This window comes from Bufo bufo, chromosome 4 (genome assembly GCF_905171765.1).
Source record: "Bufo bufo chromosome 4, aBufBuf1.1, whole genome shotgun sequence".
Lineage (NCBI taxonomy): Eukaryota > Metazoa > Chordata > Amphibia > Anura > Bufonidae > Bufo > Bufo bufo.
In genome coordinates this window covers 292,274,744-292,293,302 of record NC_053392.1, presented here as the reverse complement: position 1 = coordinate 292,293,302, position 18,559 = coordinate 292,274,744, and the positions used below count along the sequence as shown (strand labels likewise).

The 18,559-nt window shown below is 46.8% G+C and overlaps 1 protein-coding gene across 3 annotated transcripts in view; it reads left to right on the top strand.

Moving 5' to 3' along the window:
* The first annotated feature begins 3,800 nt into the window (after nt 1-3,800).
* Nucleotides 3,801-18,559, top strand: part of LCA5 (lebercilin LCA5) — a 28,314-nt gene continuing 13,555 nt past the window's right edge. For 2 of the 3 annotated variants that reach the window (XM_040428683.1, XM_040428681.1), the window contains exons 1-3: nt 3,801-3,993; nt 8,045-8,400; nt 9,963-10,492. In XM_040428683.1, coding sequence (XP_040284617.1) covers nt 8,064-8,400; nt 9,963-10,492 — 867 coding nt within the window. In that variant the 5' untranslated portion in view covers nt 3,801-3,993; nt 8,045-8,063. The remainder of the gene's footprint in view (nt 3,994-8,044; nt 8,401-9,962; nt 10,493-18,559) is intronic. The other variant, XM_040428682.1, reaches the window with a different exon arrangement.

Genomic DNA, 18,559 nt, shown 5'->3' with positions numbered 1-18,559 from the left:
GGTGACTAGATCTGCTGTCAGACTCCTGCACACACAGGTGACACTGATTAGATCTGCTGTCAGACTCCTGCACACACACATGTGACTAGATCTGCTGTCAGATTCCTGTACACACACAGGTGACTAGATCTGCTGTCAGACTCCTGCACACACACAGGTGACTAGATCTGCTGTCAGATTCCTGTACACACAGGTGACTAGATCTGCTGTCAGACTCCTGCACACACACAGGTGACTAGACCTGCTGTCAGACTCCTGCACACACACAGGTGACTAGATCTGCTGTCAGACTCCTGCACACACAGGTGAGTAGATCTGCTGTCAGACTCCTGCACACACAGGTGATTAGATCTGCTGTCAGACTCCTGCACACACACAGGTGATTAGATCTGCTGTCAGACTCCTGCACACACACACACACAGGTGATTAGATCTGCTGTCAGACTCCTGCACACACACAGGTGAGTAGATCTGCTGTCAGATTCCTGCACACACACAGGTGATTAGATCTGCTGTCAGACTCCTGTACACACAGGTGACCAGATCTGCTGTCAGACTCCAGCACACACACAGGTGACTAGATCTGCTGTCAGACTCCTGCACACACACAGGTGAGTAGATCTGCTGTCAGACTCCTGCACACACACAGGTGATTAGATCTGCTGTCAGACTCCTGCACACACACAGGTGACTAGATCTGCTGTCAGACTCCTGCACACACACAGGTGAGTAGATCTGCTGTCAGACTCCTGCACACACACAGGTGATTAGATCTGCTGTCAGACTCCTGCACACACACAGGTGAGTAGATCTGCTGTCAGACTCCTGCACACACACAGGTGACTAGATCTGCTGTCAGACTCCTGCACACACACAGGTGACTAGATCTGCTGTCAGACTCCTGCACACACACAGGTGAGTAGATCTGCTGTCAGACTCCTGCACACACAGGTGACTAGATCTGCTGTCAGACTCCTGCACACACATAGGTGAGTAGATCTGCTGTCAGATTCCTGCACACACACAGGTGACTAGATCTGCTGTCAGACTCCTGCACACACACAGGTGATTAGATCTGCTGTCAGACTCCTGCACACACAGGTGACCAGATCTGCTGTCAGACTCCTGCACACACACAGGTGACCAGATCTGCTGTCAGACTCCTGCACACACAGGTGAGTAGATCTGCTGTCAGACTCCTGCACACACAGGTGATTAGATCTGCTGTCAGACTCCTGCACACACACACAGGTGATTAGATCTGCTGTCAGACTCCTGCACACACACACAGGTGATTAGATCTGCTGTCAGACTCCTGTACACACAGGTGACTAGATCTGCTGTCAGACTCCTGCACACACACAGGTGATTAGATCTGCTGTCAGACTCCTGCACACACACACACACAGGTGACTAGATCTGCTGTCAGACTCCTGCACACACACACAGGTGAGTAGATCTGCTGTCAGATTCCTGCACACACACAGGTGATTAGATCTGCTGTCAGACTCCTGCACAAACACAGGTGAGTAGATCTGCTGTCAGATTCCTGTACACACAGGTGATTAGATCTGCTGTCAGACTCCTGCACACACACAGGTGAGTAGATCTGCTGTCAGACTCCTGCACACACACAGGTGAGTAGATCTGCTGTCAGACTCCTGCACACACACAGGTGACCAGATCTGCTGTCAGACTCCTGCACACACACAGGTGACCAGATCTGCTGTCAGATTCCTGTACACACACAGGTGATTAGATCTGCTGTCAGACTCCTGCACACACACAGGTGAGTAGATCTGCTGTCAGACTCCTGCGCACACACACAGGTGAGTAGATCTGCTGTCAGACTCCTGCACACACACAGGTGAGTAGATCTGCTGTCAGATTCCTGTACACACAGGTGACCAGATCTGCTGTCAGACTCCTGCACACACACAGGTGATTAGATCTGCTGTCAGATTCCTGTACACACACACACAGGTGATTAGATCTGCTGTCAGACTCCTGCACACACACAGGTGAGTAGATCTGCTGTCAGATTCCTGTACACACAGGTGACTAGATCTGCTGTCAGACTCCTGCACACACACATAGGTGACTAGATCTGCTGTCAGACTCCTGCACACACAGGTGAGTAGATCTGCTGTCAGACTCCTGCACACACACAGGTGACTAGATCTGCTGTCAGATTCCTGTACACACAGGTGAGTAGATCTGCTGTCAGACTCCTGCACACACACAGGTGAGTAGATCTGCTGTCAGACTCCTGCACACACACAGGTGAGTAGATCTGCTGTCAGACTCCTGCACACACAGGTGATTAGATCTGCTGTCAGATTCCTGTACACACAGGTGACACTGATTAGATCTGCTGTCAGACTCCTGCACACACAGGTGATTAGATCTGCTGTCAGACTCCTGCACACACACAGGTGACTAGATCTGCTGTCAGATTCCTGTACACACAGGTGAGTAGATCTGCTGTCAGACTCCTGTACACACAGGTGACTAGATCTGCTGTCAGACTCCTGCACACACACAGGTGAGTAGATCTGCTGTCAGACTCCTGCACACACATAGGTGACTAGATCTGGTGTCAGACTCCTGTACACACAGGTGACTAGATCTGCTGTCAGACTCCTGCACACACACAGGTGAGTAGATCTGCTGTCAGACTCCTGCACACACACAGGTGAGTAGATCTGCTGTCAGACTCCTGCACACACAGGTGAGTAGATCTGCTGTCAGACTCCTGCACACACACACAGGTGATTAGATCTGCTGTCAGACTCCTGCACACACACACAGGTGATTAGATCTGCTGTTAGACTCCTGTACACACAGGTGACTAGATCTGCTGTCAGACTCCTGCACACACACAGGTGAATAGATCTGCTGTCAGACTCCTGCACACACACACACACACACACACAGGTGACTAGATCTGCTGTCAGACTCCTGCACACACATAGGTGACTAGATCTGGTGTCAGACTCCTGTACACACAGGTGATTAGATCTGCTGTCAGACTCCTGCACACACACACAGGTGACTAGATCTGCTGTCAGACTCCTGTACACACAGGTGATTAGATCTGCTGTCAGACTCCTGCACACACACAGGTGAGTAGATCTGCTGTCAGATTCCTGTACACACAGGTGATTAGATCTGCTGTCAGACTCCTGCACACACACAGGTGAGTAGATCTGCTGTCAGATTCCTGTACACACAGGTGATTAGATCTGCTGTCAGACTCCTGCACACACACAGGTGAGTAGATCTGCTGTCAGACTCCTGCACACACACAGGTGAGTAGATCTGCTGTCAGATTCCTGTACACACAGGTGACCAGATCTGCTGTCAGACTCCTGCACACACACAGGTGACCAGATCTGCTGTCAGACTCCTGCACACACACAGGTGAGTAGATCTGCTGTCAGATTCCTGCACACACACAGGTGAGTAGATCTGCTGTCAGACTCCTGCACACACACAGGTGAGTAGATCTGCTGTCAGACTCCTGCACACACACACACAGGTGACTAGATCTGCTGTCAGACTCCTGCACACACAGGTGACACTGACTAGATCTGTGGTCAGACTCCAGCACACACACAGGTGACACTGATCAGATCTGCTGTCAGATTCCTGCACTAACTAGCGGAGAATCCAGCAGCCGCAGGGTGGAACCAATCACAGGGGGCCATACAGCTCTCCAATGGGGAAAGCGTTTGCTGGGCCGGCTGGTTGCTTAGTGCAGGTCACGTGAGCGGCTAGAACTCTGCTGTGTGGCTGCAGTGGTTACTGAGCTGTTACCGTGGTGCTGCGTGTAAATAGAATGCGGGCAGCAGCCGAGGACAAACACAGCGCAGCTTAGCGACGCAGCTCCGAGGCTCGGGTACACCAAGGACCGGAGGAAGACCTCGGCTACCGGCTATCCAGCGCGGAGAGAAGCGGGGTACGACTACGTGCGGCCCGCCTGTGTGAGCGGTGACATTCCTCATCAATAGCCGGTCCCATCACTGACCTCTATGGACGTGTGATGGGGAATAGCCAGACATGGGTGGGTGATCGGGGGCTCACAGGTTCTGGACCCCCATTCACTATTATAGAGAGTAGCCAGGAATGGGCGGGGGGCTGGTGACTGTAGGGTCTCACAGGTTCTGAACCCCTATTCACTACAATGAAGAGTACCAGAAATGGGCGGGGGGCTAGTAATCCTGGAGGCTCACAGGTTCTGGACCCCCATTCACTACAGTGGAGAGTAACCAAACATGGGTGGGGGACCAGTGTTTGGGGGCTCAGAGGTTCTGTATCCCTGTCCACTAGAGTGGAGAATAGCCAGACATGGGTGGGTGATTGGGGGCTCAGAGGGTCTGTACCCTTATCTACTACAATAGAGAGTAGCCAGGAATGGGCAGGGGACTAGTGATCATGGGGGGGTCCTGGTCTCCTGCCCAATAGTGTTGAGCGAAGTTGTGTTTTAAGTTCTGCGTCCAAAGCTCGGGTTACCGAAGAATCGCGTTATGGATTCCGCTACCGCGGACCATTACGGAATTTGGAATCCATAACGCGATTCTTCGATAACCTGAACTTTGGACGCAAAACTTAAAACACAAGTTCGCTCAACACTATTGGGCAGGGGGACATAGAGGTATGTTCCCCCCAAGACCCTCATCTGTGAGCTTGAATGATGAGCCACTCTATAAGAGCTTGTCCTGTTCAGGCAGACCGGAGCGGGTGCAAAACCTGCTGCCCAGGGGCCACATGCGCCCAGCGATGCCATTCTGTGCAGCCCCCCTGTCACCTGGCTTGTCTGTGTTTAGATACATGCATGTCCGAGAGGAATGGTACACGGGCTCAGAAACGAGGATGGGCAAGTACTAATGGTGCCACCCCCATATATCAGGAGAATGGGGTTTCTTGGCCGCATGGGGGACTCCAGAACGGAGCATTCGGCTGCTACCCCACGGTCAGGTTTCCTGATGCAGTTTTGGAATCCAAAACCAGGAATAAATTTAAAAAGAGAGGTCTTTGTGTCCTTCATACCTTCTCTGCTTTTATGATCCACTCCTCATGTTGTCTTCTAAGGCTCCATTCACACGTCCGCAATGTGTTTTACGGAGACACGGATCCGCAAAACACGGAAAGCGGCAATATGTGTTCCGCATTTTGCGGACCGCACATTGCCGACATAATAGAATATGCCTGTTCTTGTCCGCAATTGCGGACAAGAATAGGACATGTTCTATTTTTTTTGCGGAAACGGAAGCACGGATGCGGAAGTGCGGATCCGCAAATGTGGATGCGGACAGCACATTCCGTCCCCATAGAGAATGAATAGGTCCGCACCCTTTCCGCAAAATTGCGGAAAGGATGCGGACCCATTTTGCGGACGTGTGAATGGAGCCTAAAACTGCATCATGAAACCTGGGCGTGTGGTCGTACTTTAAGGGCCCCCTGCACACGAGCGTGGCGGATGTGTTCAGGGAAACTCGCACCATTTCGCAAGCATGTTCAGTCAGTTTTGTCTGCGATTGCGTTCAGTTTCGTTTTTTCCACGCGGGTGCAATGCATTTTGATGCGTTTTTCACGCGCGTGATAAAAAAACGGAAGGTTTACAAACAACATCTCCTAGCAACCATCAGTGAAAAACGCATCGCATCCGCAGTTGCTTGCGGCTGCAATGCGTTTTTCACGCAGCCCTATTCACTGCTATGGGGTCAGCGTTGCGTGAAAAACGCAGAATATAGAACAGGCTGTGATTTTTCACGCAACGCACAAGTGATGCGTGAAAAATAACGCTCATGTACACAGACCCATTGAAATGAATGGGTCCGAATTCAGTGCGGGCGCAATGTGTTCGCATCACGCATTGCACCTATTAGGAGAACGGGGACACCTTCTGACCACATCCGTATTACAGGGAGATGGAGACCAGGCTTGGCACTTTCCATTGTAAATTATGGAATTTATGGTAACAGATCAGCATTTCCCCACTCCTGTAACTACAGGGGGCCACCTTTTTTAAAGAGGACCTTTCATCAGTTTGACATAGGCTAATTATGGTATTGCCTTGTAGGGCGGCCCCCACTGATGCCGTGTGTGTGTGTATATATATATATATATATATATATATATATATATATATATATATATAATTTTTTTCAATCTTGCTCCCCCCCCTCCACTGTTCGTCCGCTGTGGTCCCCCGATGTTTTCGCGCGCTGTATTGTAATGAGCTGTAAGTTCGCAACGGGCCGGAGACGCAGTCTTCTGCTGTGGGCGTCTCCTTCTCTCGATCCAATCAGAGTGGACCGCTCACAGCCAGGGAGAAGGAATCTCGCTCCTTCTAAATAGCACTCTGCTACCTACACACAATGATTATGTATGGGGACAAGTGATGGCATTAATGATCACTCCTCCCCATACTGTGGAGGAGATCTTTAAGGCCTTATTCACACCTGCATTTTAAAGGGGTTGTCTCATCATAGACAATGGGTGCATATCGCTAGGATATGCCCCCATTGTCTTATAGGTGCGGGTCCCACCGCCGGGACCTTCACCTATATAGAGAACAGAGCCCCGCAAGGTGGTGGCTGGAGGACTCCTGTCCGGCCACCACCAAGTTGGCTCCCCATACAAGTGAATGGGAGCGTACCATGCATGCGTGGCCCAACGCTCGGCTATTTTCACCATCCCCATAGAAAATGAACGAAGGGCGGCTGCGCATGCACAGTGCGCCCTCTTTCACTTGCGGGGCTCCGTTCTCGATATAGTTGGGACCCGCACCCATAAGACAATGGGGGCATATTCTAGCGATATGTCCCCATTGTCCATGATGAGACAACCCCTTTAACGATGTAAAAAACTGACTAGAAGTGTGAATGAGGCCTGAGAAAGAAAGTAGAGGCAATGCAAAGAGTCTCCAGCTGAAAGTACCTTCCACTAGAAGGCAATGATGGAGAAAATCCAATTGGTTGCAGCCATTCACAATCTATTAGTCTGTTATTTCTTACAGGGTTTTTACCAGTGAATAGTTTAAGGGATTTTCTGGGAGTACAGTAATGATGACCTATCCTGAGGGCGAGCACTGTGGTCTCCTCACAACAAACCAAACCCAGCGCCGTACTTTGCATAGTGGCTGCGCTTGAAGACGTCATGTCACTGGGCTAAGAACAGGCCTCTTGAATGGCGGGGATATTAGGAGCCAGATCCACACAGATCTGATATTGATGACCTATATTCAGGATAGGTTGTCAATATTGTACTTCCAGAAAACCCCGTTACCTGAGCATGCAAGAACATTAGATTCCCTGGTAACCCTCATCCTGTTCTTATGGTAGCCATACACATTAGATGAATGTCGGTGGCAGGACCAGCTGACCATCTAGTGTGTATGGGAATGTCCCAGCAAATGTTGGAGGAAAGAAGGACCAGGTAGGGGGATAATCCTCTGCCAGAGGTGTCCAGCTGTGGATCGCTCCCCTCTCCCTATGGGCTGACAGCCGTAGTAGAGCGGTGACCTTGGGTGTGTGGGTTCTGCAGATGGTATCACACCATTTGACTCTTTGTAGGAATGGCAGATAAGCGGTGAGGTGCTGGTCGTCTCCCCATCATCTATTCACAGGTTGAGGTTACCTCCTTTGCACTGAGCAAGGTCCCTGTGAAACTGGAATACATGTACTATAGGTCCACGCTGAAAAAGAGGGTGCCTGATTTTGAACAACTGTGGAAATTGGAGTAATTAGATTATATCAGGTTTATCCTCTACCACAGGATAGGGGATAACTATTCAGTCCGTGTCGGGTTGACCAAATGGGGCCTCCAGACGGTAGTCCTCTGCAGCGGCTCTTGCTTCTCTGGCTAATAGAGGGCAGGGGGTTCAGAGCAAGGCACATCCTCTGTTTACCTCTATTTAGGGGGTTGTCTAAATCATCAGCCCCATGTGTTGTCATGAAGACACTGTTAGTATTTCAGCTTAACATCGGAAGCATGATGTGTTTTTTTTGAACTGTCCGTTTTTATTTGTTACTGCCAGAAATGCGTAATTCACTGACATGAATAGTAGGAGCCCATACTCCCAGTACAATGAGACGGATAGACGGAGAGGAAGGAGCCCTTCACCCCGGCAGGATTCTACAAGCACACAGACTTACACTACAAAGAAAAGCATGAAGGATGACCCGGGCATGGCTAGGACAGACCAAAGGAAAAGGAGCGACCGGGATAGAAGCCCAGATATTGAGAAAAGCAGTGACTCTTATTATTCTGACGATTATGACAACACAACCTATGGGTCTGACCGATCACCAACACCCAGCTCCAAGACCTTGTCACCTCGTGCCAAAAAGACTGGTTATAAAGTCAGATCTGTAACACCTGTACAGAACAGAGGTAAGATACGAGAAAGATTGCCCTACTTAGTATGTCTAGTTCTAAAAGGGCATCTGTCAGCAGATTTGTACCTATAGAACTGGCTGACCTGTTCCATGTGCGCTTGGCAGCTGAAGGCATCTGTGTTGGTCCCATGTTCATATGTACCCGCATTGCTGAGAAAAATTATGTTTTAATAGATGCAAACGAGCCTCTAGGAGCAATGGGCTCAGCTCTCTCTGCAACTGCCGCTCCCCCTGCACTTTGATTGACAGTGTTAATCACAGTGCAGAGGGTGCAGCAGTTTCAGAGAGAGCTGAGCCTCTAGGTGTAATGGTAACGCCCCCGTTGCTCCCAGAGGCTCATTTGCATATAATAAAACATCATTTTTCTCAGCAATGCGGGCACATATGAACATGGCACCAACACAGATGTCTTCAGCTGCCAAGACCACATGTAACAGGTCAGCCAGCTTCATAGGTTTAAATCTGCCGACAGATGCCCTTTTAAAGGGTTTTGTACCACAGGATGGGGGATAAGCATCTGATCAGGAGTGCAAGAGCTTGGGCCCCCACTCATTAGTAGAACAGGACCTGCGTTCTGCCATTTGAAAGGAGTGGTCAGACCATCCTGTAGAAAAGTGAGATGATCTCCTCTCCTGAATCTGTTTGCCGCCATGTGCCCGATACTCGCGACCTGACCACCTCTACTGCAGCACCTCCACTCTCATTGGGAGAGCTCGAGGGCATGCGCAGTAGTGAAGCAGAGTGACGGCAGCTCCTAATCCCTGATGGACAAGGCTTAGACGGTGTGCTTGCTCCGAGGCACTTTATAAAAACATACAGCTAAAAGTGTACATTTTGGAACAAGCCCTCTGTTCTAGACAGCTGCTTGTAAGTTTACTCCACAGATCATCATGTACTGCACGAGCAGACTTTATTACAGTGTAGGCAAACTTAAGGAGCGTGCACCTATAGGCGACTGGGTCGCTTGCCTGTTCTGTCAGTCAAGGGGAAAGTTACTGCCCACGGAAGGGACAGGACGCAGGGAGATCTGGCGCTGCTGAAGAGGTAAGAGAGGGAGATGAGACATCCCAGCGTCAGTACGTAAGTTGTACATTATGTAGTAGACCTAAATGTTGTTACTAATGTAAGGCTCTGTTCATTCACATCATGACATATACGTATACCTCCAATGAAAGGCTATGTATAGACATACCCCGGTATACATTGTCCATAAAGAAAAGTATACTGTCCGGTATACATTATTATTTTTTTTCTTGCTGGATGCTTCTGAAAAGCATAGCTGACTATGTGTTTCTATACGTTGGAAGCCAAAAGGACTCTCTTTTGGTCTCTGTAATTAGAATAATGGAGTCCTTTGGATACATTTGATGTGTACCCTGGTGGATCTGGTAAATGTGTGAACAGAGCCTGCGGGTATTTTAGGCCGGCCACAGATGACTGCAGTCTTCTGTGCAGGGTTGTTGACGGCTACCGGATAATCCCACTGCAGATTGCTTTATAGCTACTACTTTTTAGGTTGCAGCCTATGACGTTACCATAAGATGCTTGTTGTTCCAGGTATAAAAAAAGTGAATACCAAATTTTCATCAAGTAAAAAGGCACCACGATGGGGATTTCGTTCCCAAAGCCTAAACAAAGAGTCTCCTCCTAAGGACATAGATGTCGTCACTAAGAGAGTTCTTTCGGCTCGGCTTTTAAAAATAAATGAACTAAGAAATGAATTAACCGAGCTGCAGATGAAATTAGAAGAGTGTCTAAAAGAAAATAAGGCCTTAAAGAGGTTGCATTTCAGGCAGGAAAAGGCCTTGAATAAGTTTGAGGATACCGAAAATGAGGTCTCCCAGCTCATATCCCGCCATAATAATGAGGTGCGGACGCTAAAAGAACGACTGCGCAAATCCCAGGAAAGGGAGAGGAATACAGAAAAGAGGCTGAAGGACACTGAAGAAGAGCTCTACAGGGCAAACGTCGCATTAAAGAAGTTAAAGCAGCTGTCTGAAAATAAACACCTTGCCGAACGTGAGGAGCTAACAAAGAAAGTGGATCTTCTGGAACTCAGGCTGGACGATCGAGAAAGAAGAGTCAGGGTATTCCACCTTTTTATGTTTGCTTTTTTTTTTTTTTTTTTATATATTCTTTATAGTGCTTAACCTAGTAATTGGCATCCATTCTTATTTTAAAGTGAAATATTTATAGTATATTTGGTAGTTTACTTTAACCCCTTAGGGGTCCATTCCGACGTCCGTAGTGCATTGCGGATCCGCAATACACCCCGCCGGCACCCCCATAGAAATGCCTATTCTTGTCCACAATTGCGGACGAGAATAGGACATGCTCTATTTTCTTGCGGAGCGGAAGATCGGGGCCGTGCTCCGGAAATGCGGATGTGCTCTCCGCATCTCTTCCGGCCCCATAGAGAATGAATGGGTCCGCATCCGTTCCTCAATTATCCGAAATGCGGACCCATTCATTCTCTATGGGGCGGAAGAGATGCGGAGAGCACATCCGCATTTCCGGAGCACGGCCCCGATCTTCCGCTACAGACATCTGAACGGAGCCTTAAGGGCCAAGAAAACTTTAGGGGCAACATTTTTGTTTTCTGTCCACGCCTTGAGAGTCATAACTTTTTGAAGGTTTTGTTTTTTTGCGGGACGAGTTGTCTTTTTTTTTTTAATGGAACAACTTAAAGGGTTTGTTCCATTAAGACAACTAGGATAGTGGATAAGTGTCCGACTTCTGGAACCCCTGTGCCGATGACTAGAACGGGGGCCTGTTCTCCCTGTTTGCATAAACTGGTAGACATGCATGTGTGTCCGTCGTGCCATTCAAAGCTATAGGATTGCCGGAGATATCTCCGGTGAATGGAGCAGCAGCACACATGCGTGACTGCCACTTCATTCAAATAGTGGAGAACAGGCCCTCGTTGTTGACATCGGCAGTGGCTCCAGTGGTCGGACTCATGCTGATCATTCACTAATCCCCTAGCTGTGGATAAGGGATTAGTTGTGTTCATAGGACGGCCCCTTTAATGGTCTAATGCAGTGATGCCCAACCTGCGGCCCTCCAGCTGTTTTAAAACTACAACTCCCACCATGCCCTGCTGTAGGCCGATTGCTGTAGTCAGGCATGCTCAACCTGCTTCCCTTCAGCAGTTGTAAAACTACAACTCCCACAATGCCCTGCTGTAGGCTGATAGCTGTAGGCTGTTCAGGCATGCTGGGAGTTGTAGTTTTGCAACAGCTGGAGGGCTGCAGGTTGGGAAACCCTGGTCTAATGGTTTAATGTATTGAGAAACTGTAAAAAAAATATATATATTTGTGGAGTGGAAATGGAAAAATGCTCTATTACACTTTGTTTTTACATTGTTCACATTGGGGTAAAAATGACATTACCTTTTATTCCTTGGGTCAGTAAGATTATGGTGATACCAAATTTATATAGTTTTTGATATGTTTTAATACATTTATAAAATTAAAATCATTAAAAAAAATATATATTTTTGTATCACCATATTCTAACTTTTTTTGTTTTCCTGCTGACAAAGCTGTTTGTTTTTTGCAGGCTGCACTGTAGCTTTTTTCTAGGTAATAGTTATTCATTTTTTTTATTTTTTTTTTATATATGTGACTTTTTGATGATTTTTTTTTAATCAATTTCTTTGGGGAGGCAAGATTTGTGGCATTAGACCCACCCTCCGTGAACTTAATTGCTCATTTGCATGTGGATTAAAAGTAGTTTTTCTTCAGAATGGAGAATTTGTGTAGGCCAGGCATCCATCAACCTCTGGCATTCTTATGCATGGGGGAGTTTAGTGTGAGTGACAGGTCTACACTGCTCTGATGTGCATGAGGCAATCATGCCCCCCCCCCCCTCCCCCTTCAATAGGCACGAATAGTTCTCACTGGTTTTATGTATCTGACAAGCCTATACAGTACTGCCGTGCACCAGGTGCTAGTATTGCCCCCTTCACTGTTGCACTTCACACGCCTTCTTTGTTCACGGATGCACCAGACAACCGCATTACCCCAATTTATGGGCAGAGTAATTGCACTATCACTTAGTCCTGGCGTACACCAGGCATCAACATTGACCCCTTCAATGGTGGCGTAATTGTGCTGTCGCTTGCTAACCGCATTACTCTGACAACTCTACTTACTACCGGCATGCACCAGGTATTAGCATTACCCTTACAAATGGCAGAGTAATTAAACTGTTACTACAGTTTGACATGCAGCATACAACTGCATAAACTGGGTAATTGCACTATGGCCTGTTGCCGTACTGCCAAGACTATCCAGCTCTGATGTGCTCTGGGCAACCAACCGCATTACTCCCTTCTTTAGGGGAGTAATTGTAGTTTCGCTAGATTCCGTAGGTAAAAAGCCTATCACGCAACACGCAGTCACATCCTACACCATTTAGTTATGCATCATACAGTCGCATTACTCCACTCCAAAGGTGAAGCGAGGCACTTGCTGCTGCACTTGGCAGGCTTCAGCAGTTCTGCTATGCTTGAAGCCCCATCTCTCCCTTTTTAAGAGGTGGACTACTTACACTATCAATTGCTACGACACAGCATAGCCTACACAGTTCTAATGCTTTCCAGACAGTTGCATTACTCTATTTGCCCTGTCAAGGATTGCTATAGTTAACCCCTTAACAGTTTTGCCCGACATCTACTCGGGTTTTGAGAAAAGGACTGGGTGGGATGGGGGAGAAGGCTGCTTTAACTCCTCATATCTTGGGATCTGTAGCAGCTAGATATGGGCCTTCTATGGGTCTTCTTTGAAAGCTGAAGAGTCTAAGTTTTAAAACAAGACCAAAATCGAACCATTATCTCCTCTACTTCAGGAGATATAGCTGTTAGCAATCGGGTCGGGAGTGAAAGCAGCGGAAGCGGCTCTTTTCACTTCTGACCCGATTCCCAACAGCTATATCACCCGATGTAGAGGAGATAATGGTATGATTCTGGTCTTGTTTTAAAGGATTTAATATACCTGTGCAGTCCTGATGTGTACCAGGCAGCTGCATCAACTCACTTCAAAAGGTGGAGTGCCCACACTAGCATCAGATTCTGTATCCGACAATCCTAGCAATTCCGCGATTTACCAGGCAGGCACATTGCACCCTTCTTCTAGTGGAGTAATTGTACTATAGCTACATGCGGCATCTGACACACCTACACAGTTCCTGTCATGCACCAGGCAACCATGTTACTCCCTTCAGTAGGTGGAGTATTCTAACTACCCCTGAATGCTGTATATGACAAGATATCGCAATTCTGTTGTGACCAGGCAGATACACTTCTCCTTTCAGTTGATGGAGTGAGTGCGCTATTGCTGATGCTCTGCCTGACAAACCTACGCAGCTCTGGTGTGTACCAAACGGTTGCTTTTCTGTCCTCTTCTATCCTTGCAGCCTGTCCATCATTGTTAGACGATGTCTTCCACCCCATGCATGAAGCTGGAGAGCTCCTTCATTGACAGACTGCTGCATCCTAGGTGCACGAAGGAACGTTATCGGAGGTCCTTCCTCCCAGCAGCGGTTAGGACTTATAACCACCACTGTTCCCAGAAACCCAGTAGTGAATTTTTAAAGTAAATTCTGTGTTATGTTTTTCTTGTATTTTACTCTTTAATTTCTAATTACTCTTATTTTTGCTCCTGCTGTGAATGTGATTGCTTCTGTTATGCCCAAATTTTCCCACTGAGGGACCATAAAGGGATTTTCTTCTTCTGAACATGACCCTGGTCCACGCTGGAAGCTAAACAGACTTGTGTGGCTTCTGCCTGGGATGGGAGACTGGCATCTTCCTTCAATGCAGGGCAAAGGCCCTGTCTGGCCTAAAAGGAGTAACTCTTATACTATCACTATATGTTTCCGTCAGTCCTACAGAGTTCTAACATTTACTCTCTTGGTGGCAAAGTAATGGTGCTGTTGCTTAAAAGTTGCTCTTTGTCATGAGTCTACTTGTCTCTGACATGCACGGGTCAATTGTGTGGCCTAGTTGTATCGTTGTTATGGACTGAAATTTTTCGAGCATATGCACATTTTATAGGTAAAGGGTCTGCAGCCACTGATGCCACAGACAATTAGCATTCTCTGTTTCCGATGTGTTCTATGCAGTACCTTGTTTTAGTCATTAGACAGTGCCTTGTTGCTCTCTCTGATTAGTTCTCCAACCATGCAGTCGCCAATCATAGTACGGTATTTGTCTCGTTGCTGGATGACAGCACACATACTCTTTTACATATGCAGGGTACTGGATCTACCACTAACCACGGTCTCTATTGTACTCCAGTCTTGCGCTACTATATTGTATAGATGGAGTCTTGTGCTCACACCGGATGCTATACCTGTTGCGGTTATGCTTTTATTGCTTACACCTTTCCCTCGTCTCTCCCTCTTCCATATGCGAAGTAATAGTGCGGTGGCTCATCTATTGCGTTACATAGTTTTTCATCAGTCATTTGAGCACTGCCTTAGCCCAGGTTCGGAGTCACACGCTGGACTCAGCCGCAACTGTCAGATCTTTTCATCACTTTCTATGACATATCATTTATGCTGTTTCACAGTATTTTCCTTTACTAAGCAGTATACTTAATATTTAATGCTTAGTTCTAAGATGCCATCCAAATACCCATCTGCTCCTGTTTCCCTCCTCTGAATTGGTATGGGCATAATCTGTGTATCTGGCTTGGTCTGCCTTCATAAGTCTCCTCCTCTAGGTAGTCTTCGACAGACTCTCTGCCTGTTTCCTTCTAGGGTGCTGCTTTGATACCTCTGCATAAGGCCTCTTTCACACTACAGGTTTTTTTTCCGTTTTGCGGGCCGTTTTTTGCGTTCCGTATACGGAACCATTCATTTCAATGGTTCCACAAAAAAAACTGAATTTACTCCGTATGCATTCAGTTTCTCCGTTCCGTTGAAAGATAGAACATGTCCTATTATTATTGCCCGCAAATCACGTTCCGTGGCTTCATTCAAGTCAATGGGTCCGCAAAAAAAAAACGGAGCACATACGGAAATGCATCCGTATGTCTAACGTATCCTTTCCGTTTTTGCGGAACCATCTATTGAAAATGTTATGCCCAGCCCAATTTTTTCTATGTAATTACTGTATATACCATACGGAAAAACAAAACGGAACAACGGATCCGTGAAAAACGGACCGCAAAACACTGAAATAGCCATGCAAGAGTCGTGACCCATGGAGATAATTATGTTTTTCTCAACCCTTAGTCTTGGACGGCCTTAGCTGGCGGTCCAGCAGTTGCCCAACTGTGGGGTGCAGAGATTATGCTTCTGAGTCCTTGGCTTGACATAGTTCTTACTTTAGAATATGTTGCAAAGTCCACGTCCAGGCCTTTATAGCATTATCTTGGCTCCCACTTTAAATACAGACATGTCAGGCCTGCGTTTTCCATACCTCTAATCCCCAATTTGCCCATTTTCTTTCTCCCACAGAGTCGTAGTTAGCAGCATCCCTGACAGGACCATCTACCCTTGCATGGGCATCTTTTCTGGTATGTAGGCACCTTCCTTTTCAGGAATCTTGCCTATATTCCAAGTTTCTTTGCCATGGGCATAGTAATTCAGTAATACAGATATGGTCCATGTGCATCCCACACTATTCACAGGCCCCATTGTAGTAAAGCCTAATCTTGTACGCAAATAGGACGTTCAATCATTTGCGTCCATGAGGAATATGATTAGAGAGGAAGTAAATGCGGCTGTGGAATCAAGGCTACCTCCCTTATCTCCACAAGCTTTCACCTCTCAGAAATCCCATAGTTCCCAATTATACGAATTTGAGGTTGATGAAGGGGATCTTTTGATGACAGCTCTGTTTCCTCGGAAGACTGTAATGGAAGACCGTTATTCCTTCCAGAAGAATCGCAGAGTCTTCTAAAAACAATCAGGGCTACTATAGATATAGAAGACCCTAAAGAGAGCCAACCGGTACAGGATCAAATGTTTCAGGGTCTGGGAGAGAGAAGAAAACGCGTCTTCCCAGTACATAATAGTATTAAAGATCTAATCTCTAAGGAATGGAGAGATCCGGAAAAAAGATCCCCCGGTTACAAGCTCTTTTAAAAGGAAGTATCCTTTTACAGATTCTGATGCGACTCTTTGGAATAAAACGCTTAAGATTGACACACCAGTGGCCCGTATATCAAAGAAATCCTCCCTTCCGTTTGAGGATATGGGCTTACTACGTGACCCCATGGACAAAAAATGCTAAGCTTTCTTAAATAAGCATGGGAGATCAATACTGCTATGTTTAGACCAAGTATTTCTTCTATTTGCACTGCTAGGTCCTTGTCGGTATGGCTAGGTAAATTAGAAAATCACCTGGCAGCTGGAACTCCTAGAGAGGAGATCTTAGCATCTCTACCAAAGTTGAAACAAGCAGCAAACTTTTTATCCGATGCTTCACCTGATTTGGTGAGACTGTCAGCTAGGTCAGCCGCTGTCTCCAATGCAACAAAAAGGGCCATCTGGCTCCGTTCCTGGTCAGGGGATACGGCATCAAAAAAATCGCTTGTGTTCTATCCCCTGTGAAGGAGACCATCTTTTTGGGTCTGTCCTTGACGATATCCTTGAAAAGGCCTCTGATAGGAAGAAAGGATTCCCTACAGAGAGTAGAAATTTTTTTTATTTTTTTTTTCAGCAGAGGCTGTCCTTTCGGAACCAGAGGAACAGACAGAAGACGGATCAGAAGAGAAAGAATTACTCGGGGGAATTGGCAGTCCTCGAGGGGGAGAGGATTCCTCTTTAATCCAGACAAGCCGGCAAAATCCACTCAATGAGGCTAGATGCCCGGTTGGAGCAAGGTTAAAAGCTTTTGCTCCAGAGTGGGGAAAAAAGAAGAACCTCCCCATGTATTCTAAATTCCATCCAAAGAGGGTTTAACCTAGAGTTTGATACCTGTCCAGAAGATTACTATGTAATCAACAAACTAATGCCTCAGAGGGAGAAACAACTATCCCTGGAGGCAGAAATATCCGCTCTTCTCCAGAAGCAAGTACTGATTCGCGTTCCAGACCACCAACAAAAAAGGGGATTCTACTCTCCAGTATTTCTGATGATAAAATAAAAAAACAGAGACTTATTATAAATCTAAAAAAGTTGAACAAATATTTAACTTACCAAAAATTCTAAATGGAAACCATCAAGTCGACAATAAACCTCCTTCCTCAGAGTTGCTATATGGTAACTATGGATTTACAAGATGCCTATCATCACAAGCCAATCCTCAGAAATACCTGAGAATTGCTGTTCACATAGGAACCCGCCTGTGTCATTTTCAATTCCAGGCCCTTCTCTTTGGGCTATCCTCTGCTCCGAGGATCTTCTCAGAGATAATATCCGAGGTAACAAGTTACGTCCATCTACAGGGTATTCTCATAATACCCTATCTAGACAACTTCCTAATTGCAGCCAAAACAGAACACAAGCTGCTACTTCATCTAGATAAAGTAAAGGAAGTCTTTCTTTAGGATGGATTATAAATCACAAAAAATCCGATCATCCCAAATCAACAAAAATCTTCTTAGGCGTTCTACTGGATTCATGCCTTCAGATGTCCTTCCTCCCAGAAGAAAAGCAGTTGACCATATATCAAAAGATCTCTAAATTTTTCAAGTTAAAAGCTTCCACCATCAGAAACATCATGACTGTTCTAGGTTACCTAACATCCTCTATACCCGCAGTCAGATGGGCGCAGAGCCATACAAGATTTCTACAATCCTTTCTTCTAGATTCCTGGGAAAACTCAAACCTCCTTAGAAAGAAAGGTAGGCCTTCCATCAAGAGTATTACAGTCCCTAGCCTGGTGGAAAATAAGAAGAAATTTGCAGACCGGAGTCTGCTGGCGTAAAAAAAAATCTGCTAGTAGTCATTACAGATGCCAGCAACAGAGGCTGGGGTGGAGTTTGGAGCGACTCCATGGCAACTGCCTCGTCAAGTCTAAAGGAACTTTCGGCAGTTTTCAAGGTTTTTCTAGCACTCCATTCAAAGATGCCTCTACGCCATGTAAAAATCTTATCCGACAACACAACCACGGTTGCATACATAAACCGACGGGGGCACTCGGAACAAGTTTCTAGCCGCAATCGCAAAGAGGATTTTTTTATGGGCAGAAAAACATC